This window comes from Cheilinus undulatus, linkage group 8 (genome assembly GCF_018320785.1).
Source record: "Cheilinus undulatus linkage group 8, ASM1832078v1, whole genome shotgun sequence".
Classification (NCBI taxonomy): Eukaryota; Metazoa; Chordata; class Actinopteri; order Labriformes; family Labridae; genus Cheilinus; species Cheilinus undulatus.
Window position 1 is genome coordinate 29,746,081 of NC_054872.1, and position 27,161 is coordinate 29,773,241.

At 36.6% G+C, this 27,161-nt stretch overlaps 3 protein-coding genes across 4 annotated transcripts in view; 2 read left to right on the forward strand and 1 right to left on the reverse strand.

Annotated features, from left to right (window-relative positions):
• zgc:158766 (uncharacterized protein LOC100009641 homolog) overlaps positions 1-1,422 on the forward strand; it is a 40,188-nt gene extending 38,766 nt beyond the window's left edge. Inside the window, exon 23 of one of the 2 annotated variants that reach the window (XM_041794077.1) lies at positions 1,287-1,422. In XM_041794077.1, the coding sequence (XP_041650011.1) occupies positions 1,287-1,292 (6 nt within the window). In that variant the 3' untranslated portion in view covers positions 1,293-1,422. The remainder of the gene's footprint in view (positions 1-1,286) is intronic. The other variant, XM_041794076.1, reaches the window with a different exon arrangement.
• Positions 1,339-9,648, reverse strand: si:ch211-269k10.4 (uncharacterized protein LOC100150242 homolog). The gene is made up of 6 exons (XM_041794078.1): positions 9,577-9,648; positions 7,102-7,283; positions 3,768-3,887; positions 2,542-2,598; positions 2,343-2,450; positions 1,339-2,237 (listed from the first exon to the last, which is right to left on the reverse strand). The coding sequence occupies exons 2-6, from the start codon at positions 7,267-7,269 to the stop codon at positions 2,139-2,141; spliced, it is 552 nt and encodes a 183-aa protein (XP_041650012.1). The 5' UTR covers positions 7,270-7,283; positions 9,577-9,648; the 3' UTR covers positions 1,339-2,138.
• A 4,208-nt stretch (positions 9,649-13,856) lies between these two features.
• LOC121513556 lies at positions 13,857-25,097 on the forward strand. The gene is made up of 12 exons (XM_041793366.1): positions 13,857-14,153; positions 14,232-14,348; positions 14,606-14,662; positions 15,240-15,353; positions 15,453-15,569; positions 15,649-15,674; positions 23,225-23,390; positions 23,473-23,580; positions 23,856-23,912; positions 24,102-24,215; positions 24,325-24,441; positions 24,521-25,097. The coding sequence occupies exons 1-12, from the start codon at positions 13,992-13,994 to the stop codon at positions 24,548-24,550; spliced, it is 1,185 nt and encodes a 394-aa protein (XP_041649300.1). The 5' UTR covers positions 13,857-13,991; the 3' UTR covers positions 24,551-25,097.
• The last annotated feature ends 2,064 nt before the right edge of the window (positions 25,098-27,161 follow it).

A 27,161-nucleotide genomic window follows, 5' to 3' on the forward strand; every position in this document is an offset into this window, starting at 1 on the left:
TCTGTCTTAACTTAAGGGTAACTGACTCAGTTTGGATACAGACCTGCCTTTATAGACCAAAGATTGTAACATAGAAAATTAAATAAGAGATTTTTTAAAAAGGTTTAGGTGACTTTTGACTTGTCCACCAGGCTGTGTAGAGGCATCTGGCTGTAGACCTCTACGGTGGGGCGACCTCGACTGTGGGATGGGAAGTTATGTATTTTCCATTAAACACAAACAATGAATTATTTTAAACTATAACTAACACAGTATTCAGCAGATTAAACTAGGGCTGAACAATTTAAAAAATATATATCTAATTGTGAATGTTTTGACTCATATTGCAAATTTGATATGATTTTTTTGCATTTAAGAGAATGATCATTTTTTGTCACTCATTTTAATTGAGGAATGCCAAAATAAGGAAAGTAGTTTTGTAAATTATTCTAAAAAAAAATCACTTTTTACACACACTGAGGTTAAAGAAATACTGCACCGTAAACAGTTTGAAAATTACGGCAAGCTATATTGCTATTAAATCTAAATTTGGATTAATTGCCCAGACTAAGAAAAAATATTGGTTGTAAATATTGGCAGAAATTTTCGTATCTGCCGATACCAATATTTCATTTTTTAAGCTGATACCTGCAGATAGCAATAATAAAACCAGGAAAAAATCTTGATATTAAGACTTTCATTAACAAGAGTGTCTTGGCCAGGACAGACACAACTTAAGCAAAAAAAAGGGACATGAGCCCTTTAAGAGCCTTTAAAACATTACACATAGGTGTAAAATACTCTGGACTACTAATTCTAGCACATAAGGTGTTCCAGTGTATTTTGTTAGAGCTGCTAGTGTATAAAAGGACATCTAAAATTGAAATCTAGTGCTTAAATATGATCGGATATATTTTTACAGTACTAGCCGTGGGTCTGTTTATGCCCTGATCTTATAAACATCACTCGGCTTTGTTTGCATGAAAAGCTTTAGGAACCTTGTCACAAATGTGCTGGTTTAACTGCATTTAAGGGCAAGGAAAGTTTATTTGTACAGCACATTTCAGCAACAAGGCAATTCAAAACTTCTTCACACAGGACATTAAAATAGAAAGACATAGAGAAAAAGAAACACAATTAAAAAAAATTAAAAAGTGACAGAAAATAAAACCCACAAAAGATGAAGTAAAAGTTACAGTGCAGAATTGTATCGAAAATGTAAAACTGTATTAAAGGAATAATTGTTTTGTGTTAAGTTTATATCAGATGTATTTATTCTTCTTTCTTGTGTCTTATTTTCTCTATAGCTGTGAAGACCACCAGCTGAAAGCAATGTGATGTTGCAGTCAAAGAGATGGAAACAAAGGAGTCCAGTGTCCAAGCACTAAGAATTTAATGGAAGAAGCACAATAGACATGACATTTGTTTCTATACATTTAAAATTGTACACATAAACATGATGGTACGTCAATGCTCTGTAAATTTGTTTTAATGAACTGTTGTAGGTATAAATCTTTGTTTATATTGTAGATGAGTTTTTTATTGTGTATTTTACGGAACAAACATGAAAAAACATTAGCAGGCAGATAAAGTCAGACTTCTTGTACCTTTATATGTTTTTTGTCAGCACGTTGTTGTTTCAAATTTGTACAGATGATTAAAAATGGTCAAAACATGTTCTTTCATTCTTTTTCCACATTCAAAGTATTTCCAGTCAGTGAGGTTTAAAGTGAAGCTTGCTGCATGTGAAAGCAGCTGAGAAGAATTTTCAGATATTTCCACTGATAACCACTCATGAGTGTAAAACCACACACACAGACCCTACCTCTCTGCACACTAATCAACACTACGTGACTGTTATCGTTTGACACCAGAAACGGAGGAAGAAGAAGTGGTTTTTCTTTCACATGCGAAAAGCTGACATTTGTTCACCACAAGTCCCCATTGCTCTAAGTCCGTGTCATAGATTAAACACAGACCACGGCCTGTGCAGTGCAGCAGTATTTTTGACATCAATATAGGCAATCTAGATGAAGTGGAAAGCCACATTTTACACACATAACAGCATAAAAAATACTCATTGTAGCATACATCTGCCTGATCCTTTACTGTACATACAAACACAAAAGTGTTCTCAGATATTTCAGTCAACAGTTTGATTATTGAGATTTGGCACGTTTTTCTTTTAAGAACCAGAAGCAGAGGATGACAGAGAGCAAAACCTCAAGGCCCAGCACACACAGCTCCAACATCTCCATCTGTCGAAAATACACACATCATCAAGTGAATGCTAGTTCCATATTAGTTAAAAAAATCTCTATGAATATCTATAGAATATAATGATATAATTTCTGGAGTCTTACCTTGAGGTGCTGATCATTTTGTTGATTCCACTGAGCCAGGTCGACGCTGATCAGACAAGCTGCGGTTACAGCTACGATAATGCAGCCACAGTTAACCCTGAGGGATGTCTGGAACATATTTTTTATTTATTTCTTTAAGGATTCAGGCAATAATCATCCACTGCAGCTGTATAATATATGTTTGATTTGTGTCACTTACTTGCAGCAGTTCTGGGAATCTGGACAACAGGCTGGAAACAACACCAGCGAAAATGAACTGCAGAGGAAAACATGCAAATTAACATATAAATCAACCACAACAGGCCTTCCCACCTGTTTGAAAAAACCAAAACAAGAAAACAAGTTTCTCATTTCAATTACCAAAAAATCATAGGAATCTCCTGTCATAACCCTTTTTTAATTAACCTGAATAATAATCAAAGCAACAAAAATAATGGTATTCTATATTTATGCTGTAGTAAAACAGTCTTTTTCAAAATTAAATTCCCTTTTCTTTAAACAGAATTAATTTTTTGGTTGTGTTAACAATGTGGATGGGCACGTTGAACTAAACCATGCGGAAATCAATGCAAGACTTCAGCATGATGTGTAAAAATGTAAGGATGCAAGAGAATGAAATTTTAAAAAAGAGGCAAATAAGATGAAATTAACAAAAGATGGGGTACAAGTGGCAAAAATTTGCTAAAAAAGGTGGTTACAGGGTGGTAAAAATTGGCAATATGGGATAAAAGCTGCAAAAAGTGGTCGAAGAAAGGCAAAAAGGACATAAATGGGTGGAAAATGGTGGAAAACTGTTAAAAAGTAGAAAAATTGATTGAAAATGGCAATAATGGGTTAAGAGTGGAAAAAAAATGGAAAAAAGTGCCAAAAATGGGTGGGAAAAATCAGTGAAAAGAGATTTAAAAAATGGGTTAAAAGTTGCAAAAATATGCAAAAATATGCAAAAATTGTTAGAATCAGCCAAAAGTGGTGAAATTGGTTGAAACAGTGATGAAACTGGTGTCTGAAACTGGCATGAATAAATAAGTTGGACATCAGACTTCAATAATAGCTAGTAGCACTTTTTAGCTCCAAAATGAAGTAAATGTTATCCAGGATGCTAGCGCAAAAGCTCGTGATCCAACACACATGCATTGATATCATCAATAAATCTGGGGTGGGCTTATTCTGTGGGGTTTTTCCAGGGGCCAAGCCAGTTCCACAGGTAGGCATGATTTAGGTAGTTCTGACTCTTGTTTTTCATTTGTAGCAAATTTCAGCTAAAACATGCCAGAAGATCCTACATTTTTATAATGTGTTTTACATACTATTATTCATTAAAATGACAGAGATTTTAACATGACATAGAAAGGTTTCTAAACATTTTAACAACCTAAGCTTGGTGTATAACTTCAGTGTGTTGAACTGATGTGAGAGAAGACTTACAAGTGCTCCAGTCAGGTGGGAAACTCTGAACAGGGTGCACAGAGACTGGCTCATATCCTGAGTTGTGGCAAAAATAAATCCCACTCCAACACTAAGGAGACCGCTCATCATCTGCAGAGACTGACAAAGAAGCACAGCAATACAAAACATCAATTTTAGAGTAAAATCTAAGATTTAAATGTTTTCATGTTCATGTACAGCAGTGGGTCCCAAACTTTCTTTCTGCTGGGCACCCCTTTCTTAAGCCCCTACACCATAACTATGAACATCAACACTTAACATCAGATTTTTTTTCTGTTAATCATGATTAATTTCTCCCTTTTAGTCACATTTTGAAATTTCACTGTTTTGTATTTAGAACTGTTTTTGCTTCATTTTAGATTTTTGTAAAGTCTTAACAACTGACTTCCTGTTTGGATACAGACCTGCTTTTATTTGAAATTAAACTGACATTTTTAAGAAGGTCAAAGATTATGGGATTAATGGATTATAGACTGAAAAAGCAAATTTAACTTTAAACCTTAATTAATCTCAGTTAATATATTTATGAGGACAGCCCTAATCAATATACACAGAAAAACCCATTTAATGTGGCAAAAGGAAGGAGTGTAGCTCCCTCTTTATAATCAACGTTGTACAGGTGAAGCCAAGGGCCGAGTATTGACTCGTCATGCGTCCTTGTCTTTGTCGTAGTTCTTAGTACGTCTGCTGGAGATTCATTATTCATCCTATATTCACCTGAAAGAAAATCTGTCATGCTTTGCCAGCGGTGCCAAACAGCATGTTTTGTTCTTGTTCAACCTTGCTGAGCCACAGAGGAATACTCTGAGTAAATCTCAGCTTTGTTTTTATGTATATAACCACAATTTAGCCAGGACCACTTTGTTAAACACACATGATTTGCATTTATAAATATTTTTCTTCATTAGCAGTTACTAATTGCACTTATTGCCGTTATGAAAGTTCAGCTGTGTGGCTGTCCTGGGATTTCTGTGCCCTTCCACGAGCCTGTATAGAAATGATCAAGCAAAAAGCTGATCTCAATTACATGGCAGCGCTTGACTCCTTGGCCTGCCTGAACTAATGCTAAAAGCTTGATTACAATAAAGACATGGTGCTAACATGAAGCGGTGTATAAAAGCAAATGTAATCCTTAATACATTTTCAGGAATGTACCAGACAGAATTGACAATATTGCATGTCTTTAACAACACAAACAGCATAAATGCAAAGAATACATTCATAAGAAAAGCATGGAAGTGGCAATATCTCTGACCTCAGGAAAAAACATAATTACTTATGTTTTATGTCAGTGTAACGTGAGGGTTCAATAAATAAAGGATGGAGTCGGATAACTTTCTCAGCATCAGTTTTTAATGGCAGCCACTCTCCCACTGCTCCACATCAACTCACTTCCTGGTTACTGGTCATGCAGTTGATAAATCAGAGATCAGAAGGACTAAACTCTAAGTAAACATGATGGGAACTCCAGAGGCAGATTCAACATACCCTAATAACTCTTGTTAGATGCTGCAGAAAATATTTTAACATGTAAAACTTGGAATGACAACTTTGTAACATGAAATATGTAGATAGTTCACTGTGTAGTTGTTAACTTGTTATTTCTAGTTTTGTTTAACTTAAACTCAAAACATATATAAGTTCAAATAAAGGGATTTGCCTCACTGTTAAAGCTTACATCAGTTTAGATCCTATTTCAGTATGTTTTTAATTATTTTCTTGATATTTTGTAATAAAACCCTTTCACCTTTTAGTTAAACTGTATGTCTCCCTTGTTTTTGTCATGCCTTTTCAGCTGGGTCATGACAAATAGGGGGCTCGTCCAGGATCATGACACTTGTTATAAAAATATTAGATGAAAATGAAGGATTTTGCAAAGCTTTCTTAGTTGTTCAGAAATAAGTTTACAACAAAGATATCATATAGGGGCGCGGATGGCCTAGTGGGTAGACCCAAGTACATTCGTAGGTGGCCAAGGATTAAGTCCAGCCTGTGACTCCTTCTGGCATGTCATTCGGCTCTCATTCCTGTTTTATCCCCCTAGCTTTTATCCTCCTATTATACAGGTTGCAGTCTGAGATCCTCTGGTAGAGCTCTGCTGGCTTTTCCATGGTCAAAGCTGAAAACCAAAGGTGACAGAGCTTTTGCTTCCAGAGCCCCCAGACTTTGGAACAGCCTACCAGAGGAGATCAGACTTACAGAGTCAGTCCCTCATTTTACATTCTTTAACAAAAAAGCTTTTACACTGAATTTATTTTTTCCACTATTCAGATTTTGTCTCTTATCTTTCACTTTATTGTTTGTCTGCTTTCTTGTTAGCTTATTTTCTTTCTGCTTTTACTGTATTTTATTTATTTGTCATGAAGCCCTTTGTTATTATTATTAAAAAGTGCTAAACAAATATTACACCTGAAGCATCAAAAATGACCCAAAATTGTAATCCAGACCTGTTCACTTTATGTTTGTTACAAACTGCAGAACTGAAAAACCTCCTATCTCCAAAATCACCACTTTTCAGGCAATGAACAAAACAAAAACAATCTTGACACTGAATGGTCATAGTCAGCATCTTTTGACATTTTTTATTGGTTTGAAAATTGTAAAACCCACCAATAGATGCAAAGGGTGACCATAGCACTTATTTGTGAATAAAAGTGAAAAAAATGACTTGGAGATAACAGGTTTTGCCCGATTCCAGTGAAGAAATATTAGACTGAATTTTCCCTTTGAGGGTTAATTAAGCACCTCTATTTTTAAAAGTAACGAAGAAGAAAGAGAACTGTGTGTCTAAGGAAACATTGAGTATATTGTGCACATAGTCTTGAAACATCAGTTTGATGAAGTAGAAAACCACAAAACCCCCCTCTAACCAACCATTTCCTGTAGCTGCTGCCCATATCTGCAAAATAAGTACAACTTATTTTGGACACCTCTATCTATGCTGCTATTTTTTGTCTGTTTGTAACATCTGGCACCCACTGGTCTGTGTTCAGATGTTAACCTCTGTGCTGCATGTTGAAGTAAAGTAGAGCAGTGCGATCACGACTGTTTGGACTGAAGTCTGCACAAGAAAAACAACATTCAAAGTAGTTAGCTGTGACATTGAGACTTTAACAGGTGTTGCATCATAGTGTACTTTTGCGAAAGCTTTCAAATGTGACCTGGTTCGAATCAGATGATATAATTCATGGGTTCTACTTTTCTATATTTGGATAAGTAACTTTTATAAGAGGCGTGTAGTTTTAGATCATATTGTTGTTTTGATACATGATTGATTTTTGTCATATATTTTCATTAGTTTGTGCCCTCTCACCCCCAGCACAGCAGGCTGTTTCTTCAGCAGATCATGCAGCGGTCCTTTGGGTTGTGGCAACAACTCTGAGGCTTGGTAATGTCGCACTATTGGTGCCTCTCTCCTCCCAGCTCTGAGGGGCTCCATTTCTTCTCCCTGGATTTCCATATCGACATCTGCACAGGCCATGGTGTACTTCTGATCTGAAAGAATGATGGTTTTAAACTTTGTCTGAGGATGAATGTGTGTGAAACATCAGTGTGTGAAACAGCACAGAGAAAGCCATTAAACTCTAACTGATGATGGATCATTTCCATAGAACATTCTTGTGATAAGATAACTCCTATCAGCAACCTCATCAGAGAACCTCGCTGAGATTACGGTTAAAGGAGAAGATTTTATAGATATATTTTATCATGATGAAAACAAATGCGTCATCATCACTGATAAAGCTTGTTTTTAACTGTTGGTTTTCAACTGGTGGGTCAGGACCCAAAAGTGGGTCGTGAAGCTCTTTCTCTTTGCCGACAAAGCCTATGTACAGAAGCCTGAGTGGATATACAGTAAATCAATGCTTTTTTAAGTTTTGTGATGATGAGAACATTTCAGTACTTATCTCAAGATTTCTTTTATCTCCTTTTCTTTGGATAACAGAGCTGGTTTTCCCAAATTAGGAGGAAATTTCTCAGGAAATAACCAAATGTCTTAGGAGTAAACCGAGTAAAATGAGATGAATGCATGCATGTCTTTATGTAAGGATTTCTCTTACAAAAATGTACAGTGCTTAACAAATTTATTAGACCACCCTAACCCTAATCAAAGTAAGGTTTATGCCACAACTGCCCTAAAGTAACAGCATTGGTACCAAAATCATTTTTATGTTTCTGCATTGGTTAATACACCAATATGTAGAAGCTCTTTAACCCAAATGATATTTTTAATGCTAAAATATAATTATTTTTGTTATCCATGAATTTTCAAATCTACTGATTTACAAAAAAACTGTAAAGCATGTTAATATTTCTTAATTAATATGTCAAATGATAGTTATTTACTGGCGTTCCTGAACAGAAAAATGAGTTTTAGTGGTTGAATGTTATGCTTGATTCATTTCTGGAAATCTACCTAAAATTTGGGTTGTAATTTCTCTAAAGGAGGAGGGGAGTCCTGATGCCTGACCAATTGAAAACCTCTCTACACACACCAAAAAAATCATCCAGAATCTGGGGTGTGAGCGTCAGCATTAGCTTCAAATGAAGAATTTATATACTTGAAGTAGTTTACAGGTAAATACATAAACTAAACCCTTCTTAATCTCAATCTAAGCGTCCAGAATAAAGGGCCAATCCCATTTGTACCCCTCAACCCTCTCCCCTTGAAACAGGGGTGAAAACTCTGGAATATGAGAAAACACAACTGCTGTATTTTCTATATTCATTTATAAATGCTGAAAATATTTACATTAATGCACCTCCTTCACAGTCCATTTCCCAAATGAATGCATTGCATAGTGGGAAATTTATCATGCCCCTTGGTTTCAAGTGTGGTCCTGGAAAATCTTCGTTTCAAGTGCTATGTAGCCCCTGGTGCTGAGGGCTGAGATAAGGGCTGGGGGGTTGAAATGGGATTGACCCAAAGATTCTCAAAAGGCAGGACAGGACTCAAAAGTGGGAAACAAATGTGTGGCTGGAAAAAAAGGCAAAAGGTATGGAAGCCCTAAGCTGACATGTAATATATTTTTATTTCTTACAGTCATTTTAAATTATAATGAGTTGATGTATGCTAGAGGTGTCAACTTGTTAATGCTGTTTATTTCAAATAACAAAACTGGTATTGATAATGACTAAGTTCTCCGTATTTCCTTAAAAATAGTATGCATGTTAAATATCTTTTCAAAATAAATGTAATACCAGGAAACAGGGTCCTCTGTCTATGCCCTTGCAGGGCTTCTGTGATGACAGACTTTCGAGAATATTTACTTTATACTGTCTTTACAACATTTTTCTCTAATTAAAAGTCAATGAATGAAAATTTTCAGACATTTTGTTGTGACTTCTTATTAAAAAGATGGTGGTGACACGAGATTAGACCAGAATGCTCAATCATGTGCCTGTATTTCAGTATAAATGACTCTGCAAGTACAAATTCAAGTAAATAAAACCCTAAAGTATCATTAAGCATATTTGAATTGACATGAAAATAACTGACATATTTATTTTGTTGTCATAGGTTAACATCTGACCACTACAGTAAAGTGCAACCTGATAAAGCAATAAAAACAAGAAACTCACAGTTAAAATGTCTGAATTATTTCTTACATGTTAGATTTAATATTTCAGTATTTAAGGCACACCAGATTTACACAAAAACGTACAATACTCCAGAGTACAAACACATGCAAGTTTAGTTTTTGACATGCTTATATATTTAAACTTTCTGTAGCAATTTATAAAATTTCAGTTTAATCTCACAAAGATGTTAAATTGTGCTTCTTACCAGGTTTGGCTTGAAGAGACTCTATTTCACCCACACCGTCTCAAACATGCACCTCACTCTTTAGACATCATGTTCACTTCCCTGTTATTTCTCTGAAAGAGGAGGTCACCTCACACCTTAACTTCCTCCATCGTCAGTATCATCATATTCAACCCAAAGCAAACTATTATAACAGAAAATATTCTAATTCAACTGAAACCTTCATTCTTTATACAGTACAGTTATGTCAAATTGTAAGGTTAATTGCCCAGTGATGAAAGCTTAACAGAAAGTTTAAAGTTTGCATGCAAGCCTATTATGGTTTATGTAGGTCAGAGGGGCAGAGAGTGGTTAACAGCCATCTTGCTGGGTCATTTCCTTGTCAGCCTTTCAGCACAAACAGACATTCAGATCTAAACTGAGATTAGAAAAAGAATAAAAACAAAGGTATGTGGCTGTTAGAGGGAATCCTGAAGGACAGATCACCTCAGAGCTGCTCTAACATCTGATCTCTTCAACAGCAGGATGAAGAAGACATTCATGTGTGATGAAACCATGATCATCACCATTCCCATCGGGTGTCTAAGGGACGCCAACCAGGGTGAGCTGATGCCTGAGAAGTTTCAGTGTGTGTACAAGGATTCCTACAAGGTGTTCACCATCAAAGGGAAACCCAAACCTCTGGGAGTAAGTCTGATCATTTATACATTATTGGACAGATTCATTAAGAATGTCTAAACTTTTTTTCTGTTTAACTTCTCTGTTAGGCAGCTCAAGCCATCACTGGTGTGTTCATTGTCACTCTGGGGCTGATTTTTGGCCACTCAGACAACCGCCACCCCTACGACGAATTCATGCTGATGTTCTCTCTGCCCAGTGTCGTGGTAAAAACAGATGTTTAATATTTTCTCACTGCCAAAAATGAGAAATCTAACTATTTCAGGGAATATGACAACCAGTTCTTTCACATCAATGTAGTTATGATTATACAGTTAATCTTTAGTACACATATGATCTTCTTCCTAATACATCTTTGTCCTAAATATCTTCTTTCACATTTGGTTTTGTTCTCTCCTATCAATGAAGTGATATCAGTGTTACATTCCTGTGTCCAATGGTGTTTATGTTTTATCAACATGTCAGTATGTGCTGTCTGGTCTGTTGTCCTTTGCTACTGGACGATCTCCAAACATGCATGTGGTAAGATTCAACTGTGATTTCAAGTTTATTTTAGCATGTTAACATGCTTTTTATGAGTGAACCAATATCACTGTAGGAAAAGTCTAAAATATGACTAAAATATCAAACAAAAAATAGAAAAGATTAAGTACAAAGTGTTGAAGAGAGAAAACTGTTCTGAAAAAGCAGATCAAGGATCAGCAAAAGTGTAGAATTACAGACAGTGCAAAGAAAACAGCAGATCACTCTCAGTCCATGATTTTGAGTCTGAACAAATCTCTGGCCATGTTTAGATAGAACTTCTATGGGTATAGTTATTGTACACTTATTATCACTGTTATCTCTAATCTCTAATTGGAAAAGATCTTATATAGTGTAAATGGTGGCCCCCAGAACTTCCACAACACTTGGGATGGATTTATGAACTTTATCAGGAATCTTGATGGTCTGCAGTTGGACTGATTAACATCCAGCAGATTTGATACATTATTAAAATACCTTGACTGGCAACACTTCACTTATGTGTGCAGCTGGAGTCCCCCCTGAAAATCCCTCATTCCTGTTAAAAATGGTAAAACGTGGAGAGCTCACTGAAAAAGAGTCCGCATTAAAACACCTCATGATGGTGGATGGTCTTTGAGACAAATATGACAGGTGGTCTAATAAGTTTGTTAAGGACTGTATATATATCACTCTTATCAATGTATGTTTAGTAGAGATATGGGAGTGAACTGCTGTGGGTGTAAACTCATGTCTGGCTAATTCTTTTTGTAATGAAATTTCAGATCTGCACTTCTGTTATAATGAAGACTTTAAGAAAAATGTCTTGAGTAAAACACGGATTGTAACACAATCATTCTACACTGAATCAGACTTGGCACATTGTGTGTTGTTTAGTTTGTCTAAGTAACACTGTTATTCCTGCACTTCTCATCTTTCAGACAAAGCTGTCTTTCTCTTTTAACATCATCAGCCTCTGCTGGTCCATTGCAGCCATCGGTTTATGTGCTTTTTGGCTACATATTTCATTCATCTACCGACCATCTGAGGCAATGGTAGGAACAATTGAACCTCTTACTTCAGAATCAATTCCCATTTGCCCACATAAATACAAAGCAAACGTCTATTCATCTCCACTCGTCTCAACTTCTCCCACAGTTCCTCCTTGGAGTCAACATCCTGATCTTGACTCTGCTGGTTGTTGAGAAGTGTATGGCTATTTTCTTGATCTACTGGTTGAGTAAAGCTGTGTGCAGAGAACACTTCAACACTTTGGTAGGCTGTTCTCTGTTCACATACATTAACAACACATTCTGTTCAAGGATTATTTATAACTAACTCTTTTTTTCTGCAGCCCATCGTACTGCTGAAACAGGAGTGAATTTAAAGCCAAATGGAGCTCAATGAATCAACAACCAAAGATGACGGAGTCTCAGTTTTGAATCTGAATCAACAGATTCTGCAAATGGATGCCATCATCAGATGATTGTTGACAGGGTCCTGATTGTCTACTTTTCCATGCCAATCAATGTCATTGATCTCTGAACATACACAAACATGAATGTTCAATTTATATTTACACATGTATGTATGGAGTCAGTCTACCTGTTTGTTTGTAAATACATTTACCATTATATGTGTTTGGACACTCCTGCACAGCTGGGTCAAAAATGACCCGTATTAGAATCAATGTGTTTATATGCAATGTTTGTCATTTTGGGTCTCAGTACTCAGAAGTTTGTTTTCAGTATTAAATAATTTGGTTCACCACTCAGAAGATTTCATGTTTGAATTCTGTTTTATTTTTCACTGTGTAACAAAGCAAAGTCTCTGACTAACAGGGCTTCAGTGATGATGTGCTTTTAAATCTGTTGAATATCAATGTTTATTAGTCCGTCTCTTTTTGTGGCAATAGGCTGGACTAAACATCAGGATGGTTTCTTTTCTCTGTATAATACCACCAGGTGTCCAGCTTTGATTTCTGGATTTCTTGTATTAATGCTGATGTCCTGTAAGCCTTTTTGGGCTTTTCATGTTATTTATGCATGACAACAATCAAATTTAATCTATCAATCAGTCTTCTACAAAAAGATACAACAGTCTAGAGCTGTGGGTTTCAAATGTTGAGGCGAGGCACACTGGTGTGTCTTGAGGCAAGATTAGCTGCATCACCCTATATTGACAAGCAGTTTTGGCCTATATAGTCTATAAAAATGGCCAGTATCTGGTGTAAGTATCAGGCTACATTGGTCATAAATACTGTCTGCATGCCCAAATGAGTTTGTGGAGTTTTAGACCTACATCAGGAGAAGTTCTTCTGTTAGCTCATCATCATTCCTAAAACTTCAAATGTGTTATATTGACTTCAGTTTTACATCTTAACTGTATATTCTAATATCTGTATTGGCTCAAATTAATTTGTAATAAATTGAAATATAAACAGTGACACATGGTGAAGTAGCTGCTTTGCTTTGATATGAATTAGGTGCCTTTAGATTTTGGCTTGACCTTAGGTGAGCCTTGGACAAAAAGTTTGATATCTACTGGTTATGAGTACAAACACATGAGAGGTCAGACACTGAAATTCTTTTATATTCATATTTCCTGGAGCATATTTGTAAATTTTTCCTTTTTCTTCTTCTGTTGTTCAGAAAAAATGTTGAATTGTGATTTCTACCTGGTTTGGCCTGAGGAGAATCTTTATCACACTCACTACCTGTCTCAAACATGCAGCTCATTTGTTGAATGTCATGTTCACTTCCTTGTTTTTTCTCTGAAAGAGGAGGTCACCTCACACCTTAACTTCCTCCATCTTCAGTATCATCATGTTCAACCCACAGATAACTATTACAACAGAAAATATTCTAATTCAACTGAAACCTTCATTCTTTAGACAGTACAGTCATGTCAGATTTTAAGGTTAATTGCCCAGTGATGAAAGTTTAAAATTCAAGAGGAAGTTTAAAGTTTGTATGCAAGCCTTTAGAGGGTTTATGTGTGTCTGTGTGTGTGTGTGAGAGAGAGAGAGAGAGAGAGCGAGCGAGCAAGAGAGAGAGAGAGAGAGAGAGAGAGAGAGAGTGGTTAACAACTGTCTTGCTGGGTCATTTCCTTGTCAGAGCCTTTCAGCACAGACAGACATTCAGGTCTTTACTGAGATTAGAAAAAGAATAAAAACAAAGGTACGTGGCTGTTAGAGGGAATCCTGAAGGACAGATCACCTCAGAGCTGCTCTAACATCTGATCTCTTCAACAGCAGGATGAGGAAGACATTCATGTGTGATGAAACCATGATCATCACCATTCCCATCGGGTGTCTGAAGGACGCCAACCAGGGTGAGCTGATGCCTGAGAAGTTTCAGTGTGTGTACAAGGATTCCTACAAGGTGTTCACCATCAAAGGGAAACCCAAACCTCTGGGAGTAAGTCTGATCATTTACACATTATTGGACAGCCTTGTGAAGTACATTTGTGAAGATTTTTTCTATCTTCTCTGTTAGGCAGCTCAAGCCATCACTGGTGTGTTCATTGTCACTCTGTGGCTGATTTTTGGCAACTCAAACTACCACCACCCCTACGACGAATTCATGCTGATGTTCTCTCTGCCCAGTGTTGTGGTAAAAAAAGATGTTAAATATTTACTTACTGCCAAAAATAAGAAGTCTAACTATTTCAGGGGATATGACAACCAGTTCTTTCACATCAGTGTAGTTATGAATATAAAGTTAATCTTTAGTACAAATAATCTTCTTCCTAAAACATCTTTGTCCTAAATATCTGCTTTCACATTTGGTTTTGTTCTCTTCCATCAATGAAGTGATATCAGTGTTACATTCCTGTGTCTAATGGTGTTTATGTTTTATCAACATGTCAGTATGTGCTGTCTGGTCTGTTGTCCTTTGCTGCTGGACGATCTCCAAACATGCATGTGGTAAGATTCAACTGTGATTTCAAGTTTATTTTAGCATGTTAATATGCTTTTTATGGGTGAACCAATATCACTGTAGGAAAAGTCTAAAATATGACTAAAATATCAAACAAAAAATAGAAAAGATTAAGTACAAAGTGTTGAAGAAAGAAAACTGTTCTCAAAAAGCAGATCAAGGATCAGCAAAAGTGTAGAATTACAGATAGTGCAAAGAAAACAGCAGATCACTCTCAGTCCACGATTATGAGTCTGAACAAATCTCTGGCCATGTTTAGATAGAACTTCTATGGGTATAGTTATTGTACACTTATTATCACTCTCATCAATAATTGTTGAGCTCATGTTTAGTAGAGATATGGGAGTGAGCTTCTGTGGGTTTAAACTCATGTCTGGCTAATCTTTTTGTAATGAAATATTAGAACTGCACTTCTGTTATAATGAAGTCTGTTAATAAAAATGTCTTGAGTAAAATAGGGATTATAACACAAAGTTACATTCTACAATAAATCAGACTTGACACGTTGTCTTTTGGTTAGTTTGTCTAAGTAACACTGTTATTTCTGCACTTCTCAACCTTCAGACAAAGCTGTCCTTCTCTTTTAACATCATCAGCCTCTGCTGGTCCATTGCAGCCATTGGTTTGTGTGCTTTATGGCTACATATGTCATTCTACCACCGACCAACTAAGGTAATGGTAGGAACAATTCAACCTCTTACTTCAGAATCAATTCCCATTTGCCCACATAAATACAAAGCAAACGTGTATTTCCATTCATCTCAATTTCTCCCACAGGTCCTCCTTGGAGTCAACATCCTGATCTTGACTCTGCTGGTTGTTGAGAAGTGTATGGCTATTTTCTTGATCTACTGGTTGAGTAAAGCTGTGTGCAGAGAACACTTCAACACTTTGGTAGGCTGTTCTCTGTTCACATACATTAACAACACATTCTGTTCAAGGATTATTTATAACTAACTCTTTTTTTCTGCAGCCCATTGTACTGCTGAAACAGGGAGAGTGAATTTAAAGCCAAATGGAGCTCAATGAATCAACAACCAAAGATGACAGAGTCTTAGTTTTGGATCTGAATCAACAAATTCTGCTGATGAACGCCATCATCAGCTGATTGTTGACAGGGTCCTGATCATCTACTTTTCCATGCCAATCAATGTCATTGATCTCTGAACATACACATACAAGAATGTTCAATATATAATTACATATGTATGGAGTCAGTCTACCTGTTTGTTTGTAAATACATTTACCATTACATGTGTTTGGACACTCCTGCACAGCTGGGTCAAAAATGACCCGTATTAGAATCAATGTATTTATATGCAATGTTTGTCATTTTGGGTCTCAGTACTCAGAAGTTTGTTTTCAGTATTAAATAATTTGGTTCACCACTCAGAAGATTTCATGTTTGAATTGTGTTTTATTTTTCACTGTGTAACAAAGCAAAGTCTCTGACTAACAGGGCTTCTGTAATGATGTACTTTTAAAATGTATGTTCTGTACTGTGTCTTTATTTAGTCATGTTTTGTTTAATGTAAGGTTGAATTGCAATGTTTTTTCATTCTTTAAATGTGAGTGGTTGAATATTTTCTGACATTTTGTTATGATTTCATATTATGAAGGTGACCTGAAAAACAAAATAAAAACATTGGATGAACTTTGAAAAATTTAAGTTGCTTTCATTGATTTAATGTCATTATTTTACTAAATGCAACCTTGAGCTTTTACTCCTTACAACTCATTTTTTGGGATTGAAGCAAATAATTATTTCAAGTTAGCCGAATTAACAAGACCAGGTTAAAACCTAGTTTATGGCTGACTGCAACTATCTGGGATGCTTGTTGAAATGCCTGACTGAATTGTGTGTTCTGGCAGAGTGATTAGTTTTTTGGGGTTTGTAATTGTGCTGCCCCTTATTTCTGTGGTGCTTTCCTACAGCTACAGCTGAGCTAACGGCTACTGCTACAGCAGACCTTTGATACACTGGCAGGCCCCATCCGTACTGACTGCAAACCTATGCTGTAGCAGACCAGGAGAAGAGCAAAAACATCTTCTCCATCGCAAAAAGCTTTCAGTGTTGCTCTCTGCCCCTGTTCTAATAAAGACACACTGTCCAGTTCTGATAAAGCCGGCGCTGTGGCTAAGTCTGAGACAGTCACTCCACTAACAGCCACTGTATACAACCACTTGCATCAACTAACCATTTTCCCCATAACTATCACAAATTTACAGAAGAGGATTAGGGAAACAGTGAAGGAAAAATAATTTTGGGCAAGTCGAGATTAAAGTCTAAATGTCAAAAAAAGTCAAAATGTTTAGAATGAAGTCGAAATTTCGAGATTAAAGTTGAAATACAATTTCAAGAAAAAAGTCAAAACTTGCTGTTACAAACAGTGGATCTTAGACTCTGTTTTTATGAGCTAAATAGAATCTCTTTGCTGTCAGATCTGATAATGAGGTGGAGTTTCACATGTTCATAGATAGAAGGCATAAGTCATAAAGACAGTCAAGATTCTCTGCTATTGTCTTAAATACTCATACATTAACAGGAGGGACATAACAGCACTTATCTTTTTTTCTCTTCTTCTCCGTCTGATCACCCGTAGAGATGCACTGGTGACAGACTCGATCTCAGTGATGGGAGAGTGAAGGGAGATTGATCACTCATTTATTGATCGGTGTTGTGATGGGATAAACAACGTCAATGTAAACAAATTTACTGCCATTCCTGAAGGGAAGCATGGAGACGCTGCATGACAGCAGCAATGAAAACATATGTGATACATGTTATTTTTATTTCTAAATTCCATACAAAAATGCAATGTGGTGTACAACACATTTTGCAGGTGGCATTTTCTTTATTTATCGTACACATTACTCTTAACAAGAGTATCCAATAGAAAACAATTGCCAATTTTCCTATTTTGCTTTTTTTTACATTTTGTCATTTGCAGCAAGCTGTCCATGATCAAAAAAGGAATGATCAATCTGCCTTCGTTCTCCCACTACGTATCGAGGTTGAGTGTCACATGTGCGTCTCTACAGGTGATCAGACAGAAAAGAAGAGGAAGAGGGAGACAAGCGCTGTTATGTCCCTCCTGCTAATGTATGAGTATTTAAGAAAATAAACAATGTATCTTGACTGTCTCTGTATGCTGTATGCCTGATATCAATGTGAAACTATATCTCATTATCAGATTTAACAACAAAGAGATTGTTGTTAAGGTCCACTGTTTGTGATAGCAAGTTTCGACTTTTTTCTCAAAACTGTATTTCAACTTTATTCTCAAAATTTCAACTTTATTCTCAACATATTGACTCTTTTCTAGTCATCTTAACTTAAGTCTTGAAATTGTATTTCACCTTTATTCTCGTCATTTCAACTTAAGTCTTGAAATTGTACTTCACCTTTATTCTCGTCATTTTGATTTTCATCTAGACTCGCCCATAATTATTTTTTCACCCAAGTCCCAAATCCTCTTCTGTACATATTCAGGCAGTAGCAGGTCGGCAGAAGAGCGAAAACACCTTTTATGTCACAGAAAGCTTTCAGTGTTGCCCCCTGCCCTTGTTTTAATAAAGAAATGTCCAGTTATGACATAAGTGCTGCTGTGGCTAATTCCAAGCTAATCGCTCTTGTAGCAGCCATTGCACACAACCACTAACCCTATCCTCCGTAATTGTCACATACTCATGCTGAAGCAGGTCAGAAGAAGAGTGAAAATCAGTTGAAGAAATTGCTAGGACAATTTCCTCCCTAAAATCCTGCAAGTCCCCGGGGTCTGACGGATTTCCAGGAGAGTGGTATAAAGCACTGAAGGAGGAATTGCTACCAATTCTATATAGGAGTTTCAATTATACACTTAGGGAGGGTATCCTTCCTCCATCCTGGAGGGAGGCAATCATCTCTGTAATTCCAAAAGAGGGAAAGGACCTTAGGGAATGTGGTGCGTATAGGCCTATCAGTATCCTAAATCAAGACTATAAAATCTTTGCAGCCATTTTAGCTAAGCGATTGGAAGAAATTATGCCCTTACTGATAGATGAAGATCAGTCAGGCTTTATTCGTGGAAGGCAGACCCAGGATAACATAAGACGTACTCTCCACACCATCGAATATATAAAAAGAGGAAAATTTGGAGCCATTTTGTTGAGCTTGGACGCAGAAAAAGCGTTTGACTCTGTGGGGTGGATGTTTCTCTTTAAGGTAATGGAGAGGTTTGGGTTTCATGAGAAATTTATTAATAGCATCAAAACACTATATACATTCCCTACTGCCAGAATTAAGGTTAATGGAAGCTTGTCCAGGACTATAAATTTACAGCGAGGCTGCCGTCAAGGCTGCCCAGCCAGTCCTGGACTCTTTAACTTATTTATTGAGCCACTTGCCCAGGCCATAAGACAAAATACAAACTTAGAAGGTGTTACCATAAAAGACACAGAGTACAAAATATGCCTTTATGCGGATGATGTTTTGGTCAGTCTAAAGAATCCAGAGAGTGGTATTCCTATACTGATGAATATGTTGCAGGAATATGGAGCCCTGTCAGGCTACACGCTAAATATTGATAAAACACAAGCACTGGTGTTCCATTTTATCCCGTCACCGGAACTTAAAAATATGTATAAGTTCAGCTGGGACTCTACATGTATGAAATACTTAGGTGTGAAATTAACAAAGGATTTATCCCAACTTTATTCTGAAAATTATTTACAAATATCAACAAAAATAAAACAGGACCTGAATAGATGGACATCTTTACCTCTGGATTTTGGAAATAGAACAATGGTGATAAAAACTAATATTTTACCTAGATTACTCTACCTGTTTCAGTCCTTACCTATTCAGGTTCCTGATAATCAATTTGGAGACTGGGATAAGGTGATATCCCGATTCATTTGGAACGGTAAGCCCCCTCGGGTAAGATATAAAACCCTTCAGCTGCCAAGAGGTAGCGGAGGGGTTGCCTTGCCTTGCCTTAAAGACTATTATCTGGCAGGACAGATAAGACCGCTGGTTCTCTGGTGTGACCAAACATATATCGCAAAATGGAAAATCATGGAGTTGTCATTGTCAGATAGACCACTACAGAGTTTGCTAGGACAGCCATCTGCAATCAAACAATATGATATCCAGAGTCAGTGGACTGGCTTTTCGTTAGATACTTGGTCTAGTTTAGTGAAGCAACTTAACATTCAAAAAGAAATTAAAATCTTGACATGGCCAATCCATGATCCAGGTTTCATATCTGCTGCCAAGGATGGAGGGTTCAGTCAGTGGGAGAGACAGGGAGTCACAGCCCTGTGTCTGTTGGTTGAGGATCAGGAGTTACTGGATTTTCAAACTATGTCAGGAAAATACGGCCTAATTCGACAGGACTTTTATAGATACCTCCAACTCCGGCATTATTTTGACAAGAGTGTTAAAGGGTCCATACCAAGGAATTTCACAGGTATTACACAAACCTTCATTAAAGCCTACAAAACAAAAGGTTCAAGAAAGGTTATAGGTGAATTATACAGGTATATAAATGAACTAAGAGGGAACTCTACAGAATATGTAAAAGCCAGATGGGAAAAGGAACTGGGGGTGGCTATTCCCCCTGAGGACTGGACAAATATGATTAACACACAAATTACCACCACAGCCTCACAGTCATGGAGGGATTTTTCATGGAAGAACCTTATCAGATACTTTATAACACCAAAACAAAAATCCAGACAATCCAGTCCTCGATTCAGCTGTTGGAGAGAATGTGGTCATTCTTTGGCAGATCATTCACACATATTCTGGCACTGCCCTGTTCTCAAACCCTTTTTGGAAAATGTTTACACTGTTGTTAGAAAGGTCCTCTGCTTTGGTTTTGAATTTACTTGTTTATTTTTTTATTTAGGAAATATAGACACAAAACTCTCTAGTAATGACAGATACCTCCTCAGAATATTTATGGTAGCAAGCAAAAAGGCCGTAACAAGGCGTTGGCTCTGTAGGGATCCACCCACGATTAGTCAGTGGACAGGTATAGTAAAAAATATCCAGTGCATGGAAAGTCTGACCTTTTCTCTAAGACTGCAGAAAGAAAAATATGATGCTCTCTGGAAGAAATGGGAAACATACCTATCACAAAGCGGTGATAACCTATGCTAATTTTAAAACACATTTTTCAACTGAAACAATGCTGATAATGGGAAAATTTGGACTGACCCACTCGTGTCCCCTTAAGTTCTATAGTTCCTACTGTTTCGCTGAAAAATTTGTGTGCATAATGTGTTTGTAAGCTTAACAGATTTGTGTGGCTTGATATTCAGTTGTATTTTCTTTTCTTCCCTGTTTAAATCTGTCTCCGACAGAGTTGTTTTGTATTCTTTCTTCTTAAAAACTAAAAATAAAGTTATAAAAAAAAAAAGAAGAGTGAAAACATCTTTCTCATTATAAAAAGTTTCAAGCTTTGTTTTTATTGTTTATTTCATACAGAAATGTAGCCCAGTTCTAGTAAAACTGACCCATTACCAAAGCTACATCTGAGGCAATCACCACTGTGGAAGCAGCCATTACCAATGGCTCTCAGCACAACAAACCTGCCTACAGCGCAACTGTGTATGTACGGCTCTGAAAGTAGTCACTCAGTCATTCAGTCGAAGACAGACATGTGTAGAGCTGACTACAGTGATTAGCCAAAAAGCAAGTAAGCAACAAGAGAGGGTGGAGCACCCTCTCTCAAAGTGCTGCTTGGATGCTTCAGTGTTTTTGGACTGTCGACAGAGCACGTTCAGGCCTGTTAATGCTGAAAACCACAGACTTTTCTCGATAGAATACACGAACTAACAGACATAATGTAATAAACTTAGTCTCTGAGTGACACAATGGTCAGGGTGTCTGCTCTAACCTTGTATAAACACCAAATAGACACATCTGTTCCTGCCGTACACCGCTACAGGTGAGGCTGAAAAAACTTGCAGCAGTTTGGAGTGAAGCCAAGCAGCCGCAGCGATGACTTCTGTGTGGCACTCTTTGCTTTTTAGGCCAAGTTAGTGTGCTATGCCTGAGTCGACAAAATGAAGACACTTTGGGCATTTGAAGTATTTTGTTTGGAGACAAAAATGCCCTTATATGAGACAACAGCTTCAGTCAACCTAGCAAGTCGGCTAATGCTAATTTTGGGTTGGTAAATGGGCTAGTTCTGCAAGGAGTAACATCACTGAAGGGTTCAAAAACAAGACGAATGTAGAGAACTGAATCATCTCACAGTCAGATAATACACATTTTTTGTAACTTACCAGTGTTAAATGAGCTGAAAAAGGCAGCAGGCTCACTCTGGGCAGTGAACTTGCAAACTGTGTTGTCTAACAGCAGTCCTCTTTCTCCTCCATCTACTCAGTGATCTACATGCAAACGATGCTCAATCTAACAAAGTAAACGATTCCAGTTTAGCATCCTTCTACCATTGTTCAAATACCTTTGATGTAAAATATATTAGGTTACAACAAATCACAAATAAGAACTAAGTGAATAAACAGTCAAACTAAAAAATTAACTATACAAATGAGAGAAAAATACATAAATGAGCAACAGCTTTGTGTTACTTTTTTTCAGTGTGATGGTGGATCCTGAGACAAGACCCATTTAAACCAGGGCTCAAGAATGTACATGTATTTCAGCATTAATGACTCAAGAAGTGTAAATTTGTGTAAATCAACCCTGAAGTATAACTAAGAATATCTGAATTGACACGAAAATGATTCATGTTTTTATTTTATCAAAGGTTAACATTTTGACCACTTCAGATAAGTTAGAAATTATTAAGCAATAAAAGAAACGGACAGTTAAACTGTTTCAATGCATACTTTATTCTTACATCTTACAGTGTCTCAGGCACAACACATTCACACAAAAACTTATGTTTTTGACAAATGCAAAAGTCGGCTCTTGGCATCATTTTATATTCATAGGTCCTGTAGCATATTTGCAACTCCTATCTTTTTCTTCCTCTGTTTAGTAAAAATGTTGAATTGTAATTCTTACCATGTGTGGCCTGAGGAGAATCTTTATCACACTCACGACCTGTCTCAAACATGTTCTTCACTCTTTAGACATCATGTTTCCTTCCTTGTTATTTCTTTGAAGGTTTCTTTGAGGTCATCTCACAACTTCCTCCGACTTCAATATCACCATGTTCAACCCACAGGTGACTATTTAATAATAATAGAAAATAATCAAATTCAACTGAAACCTTCATTCTTTATACAATACAGTTACATAAGTTGTAAATATAATTGCCAAGTGATAAAAGTTTAACAAAAAGTTTAAAGCTTGCATGCTAGCCTATTATGAGTTTAAGTGGGTTGGGGGGTGGGGAGCAGAGAAAGAGATAAAGAGTGGTTGACAGCTGTCGTGCTGGGTCATTTCCTTGTCAGAGCCTTTCAGCAGAGACAGACATTCAGGTCTTTACTGAGATTAGAAAAAGAATAAAAACAAAGGTACGTGGCTGTTAGAGGGAATCCTGAAGGACAGATCACCTCAGAGCTGCTCTAACATCTGATCTCTTCAACAGCAGGATGAGGAAGACATTCGTGTGTGATGAAACCATGATCATCACCATTCCCATCGGGTGTCTGAAGGACGCCAACCAGGGTGAGCTGATGCCTGAGAAGTTTCAGTGTGTGTACAAGGATTCCTACAAGGTGTTCACCATCAAAGGGAAACCCAAACCTCTGGGAGTAAGTCTGATCATTTACACATTATTGGACAGCCTTGTGAAGTACATTTGTGAAGATTTTTTCTGTTTGTCTTCTCTGTTAGGCAGCTCAAGCAATCACTGGTGTGTTCATTGTCACTCTGGGGCTGATTTTTGGTTTCTCAGACTTCTGCAACCGCTTTATCCTGATCTGCACTCTGCCCAGTGTTGTGGTAAAAAAACAGATTTAAGAAATTTCAACCCATTGCCAAAATTATTTATTTCCTTAGACAAATAGCAAATATAAACATTTCATGAAAATAGCAACCATTAATTTTACCTCTGTTTTAGTTTTGAGTACACATAACTATTACTGATAACTCAATTTCCTGAAATGAGGTCCATGAATATCTTCTTTCACATTTGGTTTTGTTCTCTCCTATCAATGATGTGATATCAGTGTTACACTCCTGTGTCTAATGGTGTTTATGTTTTATCAACATGTCAGTATGTGCTGTCTGGTCTGTTGTCCTTTGCTGCTGGACTATCTCCAAACATGCATGTGGTAAGATTCAACTGTGATTTCAAATTAATGTTTTCAATTTTAGGAGTTTTCAAAGTTGTTTTTTGTCTTCATATGATTTGAATATTTTTTGTTATTCATGTTGAAAAGTTATCAGTCATTAGGGAAAAGATACGTATGTCTTCAGAAGGATTTTGATGACTAACTCCATCTGCACTTGTCACCTTTCAGGCAAAGCTGTCGTTCTCTCTGAACATCATAAGCCTCTGCTGGTCCATTCCAGCAATTATTTTCTGTATTGTATCTCTTGCCATTCAACTCTTTGAAGAACCATCATGTGTCAAGGTAAAAGAAAAATAATGCAGTCTTTCTACTTTACAATTAACCTCCTTTGGCTCGTTTAAATATAAAGCAAAAGCATATTCATCTCCACATGTCTCCACTTCTCACACAGCTCCTCACTGGAGTCGACATCCTGATCATGGCTCTGCTTGTTGTTGAGAAGTGTATGGCTATTTTCTTGATCTACTGGTTGAGTAAAGCTGTGTGCAGAGAACACTTCAACACTTTGGTAGGCTGTTCTCTGTTCACATACATTAACGACACATTCTGTTCAAGGATTATTTATAACTAACTCTTTTTTCATGCAGCCCATTGTACTGCTGAAACAGGGAGAGTGAATTTAAAGCCTGATGAAACAATGGATTCTGCCATTGAATGCCATCACCAGATGATAATTGATGGGTGCCCTGATCATCTACTTTTACATGTCAGTAATTGATCCCTAAAAATATAGTATACAAAGACTGTTTAAGCATTTATTAGCTTAATGTAAACAGCAAATCATATGTGTATGGACTGAAGAAAAAAAATAGTTATTTTGTAGATACAGTGCTTAACAAATTTATTAGACCACCTGTCATATTTGTCTCAGAGACCTTCCAGCATCATGACGCACTTTAATGCTTACTCTTTCATTTTCAGTGAGCTCTCGACATTTTACCATTTCGAACAAGAATGAGGAATTTTAAACTGAATTCACCTTTTTATACCCAAATTTGAGCCGGATCACTGGGCTTCTCTGAGAAGTCAGAAATTAATCAAGCATAACATTCAACCACTAAAACTCATTTTCTGTTCAGGAATGCGAGTAAATAACTATAGTTTGATATATAAATCTAGAAATATTAATGTGCTTTACTATTTTTTCAGTTTTTTTGTAAATCAGTAGATTTAAAATTCATGGATAACAATAATAATTATATTTTAGCATTAAAAATATCATTTGGGTTAAAGAGCTTCTACATATTAGTGTATTAACCATTGCAGAAACATAAAAAATGATTTTGGTAATCACCAATACTGTTAATTTAGGGCAGCTGTGGCATAAATCTTACTTTGGGTGGTGGTCTAATAAATTTGTTAAGCACTGTACATAAAAGCTGCATATTTAGTTTTAATTATGAGAAGTGTCACTGCCTCATAAAATTGTATTCTTTAAAAAAAAAGTTTTTATCACATCTATGTCCTGTTTGTCCTCTTCCATACTCATAAAAACTCTGTTGAATTATGGAATAAAAGGTGGAGGTATTGACTTGTAAAAACAATCATAAGCATTTGACCCAAAATAGTAAATATGAATTCGAGTCTTTCTCACAACAAAGGGAGGAGTTTACATTACCCTCAACTGATTTATATTGATTTTTGCAAATAAGACACTATGTCATAAAAAATATACATTTTCTGATAAATATCAAAGGATCCTACACTTCTAGAGGGCCACTTTTACACCTGTCTGATCACCACCCACTGACAATAAAATAGATATCCTATATTTACAAGAAACTGATACTGGAAATGTCAGAGTGCATATTACACATCAAACAACAATGACAAATGGAGCTAAATACAGTAATACATTATGAAGCTTGGGAAAACATATGTTCCAGATGTCACAAAGAGGCTGTAAGCCAACTCTCGAAAAAAATTTGACTGGATGGGTAAAGCGTGGTTCTTCAAGATGCCATTGTCAACTTTTGTCTCCAAAAACAACCCCAGCAATAAACCTTGGAGGAACTGGGGTATGATGGAAAAACGCCAAAGAAAAACTGGAAAAAATTTTGGCCTCAGCCCTCTCCATGGACTCTCTGTTATCTGTATTAGATGCGTTTCCCAACCACTGGTTTACCATAGATCAGTGTTAGAGAGTCTATATTGCATGTTTTGTTTTTTGCAAGAACAGTGATTACTATTAAATGGATGAAGCCTTACCCTCCCACAACTGCCCAATGGTTGCAGAGGCTAAAGCATGTTTACAGGATGAAATATATGACTGCCCAGTTACAGTTTAAAGTGCTTGTCTTTTTGAGATGATGGATACCAGTTACTGAGTAACTTGGTTATCATTCTTGTACCATTATGGTTACATTTTATTTAAATTATCAACGATATTATTTAATTTATTTACATGTTTTATTTCTTCTTTTATGTACAATTTTTTTGAAACAGTGGCCTTAGGTGAAAAGCAAATGTCCTCTCAAGATGTTTTTTGTTTCCTTTGTGATTTAATTACGTATTAATATACAAATAAAGGCAACGAAGTAAATCATTATTAATTTGAAATTCACACTACAATTAAAATTATACCAAGCACCTTAAACTGTACAGTATATAATTAGTGCAATAGGGTAAACTGAGGGAAGAATGATTGCAATCACATTTGGAAAACAAGACAACACTAACATTACACCTACAGAGAAAATAAACGCCATGCAAAATTCAACTTACTTTTTAGCTTCTTTTCTGCACCAGTGAAGCTGATAGAAGAGAAAACTTAAATCTTTATGGAAATACAATTTTTGGAAACTTTTTAAAATATCTTTTATGTATTGTTTCCTGTAAGCCTACAACCTCTACAGTCCTGTTTTGTCTGTTAATGCATCCCCTCAGTTTACTGAAAATAAGAGTCAAAGGACTTCCCTCACTGTCAGTAGCACCAACGGTGTGTCCCAAAGGGGAACTTCTGTTGCTCTAAACGATAGAGACCCCTGCTGGGAGCTGAGGGTGCTTCTTGAAAAGCCATGTGCAGCCACAAGGGGGGGATGAACACAAACAAAATGTACCAAGTAAATTTACCTTTACGAGAGGGGTGTATTCTAGGAAACACTTTCATTTGTTATCTATTTAAATAGTCTATCTTAAGTACACTTCACTATTCCTCCCAGTTCTGTAAGCTTATATGTAGACCTACTTTTAAAATATCCATTACAACATGGGGGTCCATCTGTGGAA

Bases quoted from the DNA above. Each gene is read 5' to 3' on its own strand.
- LOC121513556 (XM_041793366.1), top strand. From the start codon at position 13,992: ATGAGGAAGACATTCATGTGTGATGAAACCATGATCATCACCATTCCC. The intron at 23,391-23,472 runs GTAAGTCTGATC...CTTCTCTGTTAG, and splicing joins GGAAACCCAAACCTCTGGGA to GCAGCTCAAGCAATCACTGG. The intron at 24,442-24,520 runs GTAGGCTGTTCT...TTTTTCATGCAG, and splicing joins GAGAACACTTCAACACTTTG to CCCATTGTACTGCTGAAACA.
- si:ch211-269k10.4 (XM_041794078.1), bottom strand. From the start codon at position 7,269: ATGGCCTGTGCAGATGTCGATATGGAAATCCAGGGAGAAGAAATGGAG. The intron at 3,888-7,101 runs GTGAGAGGGCAC...CTTCTTTGTCAG, and splicing joins AACAGCCTGCTGTGCTGGGG to TCTCTGCAGATGATGAGCGG. The intron at 2,238-2,342 runs GTAAGACTCCAG...TATTTTCGACAG, and splicing joins AAAATGATCAGCACCTCAAG to ATGGAGATGTTGGAGCTGTG.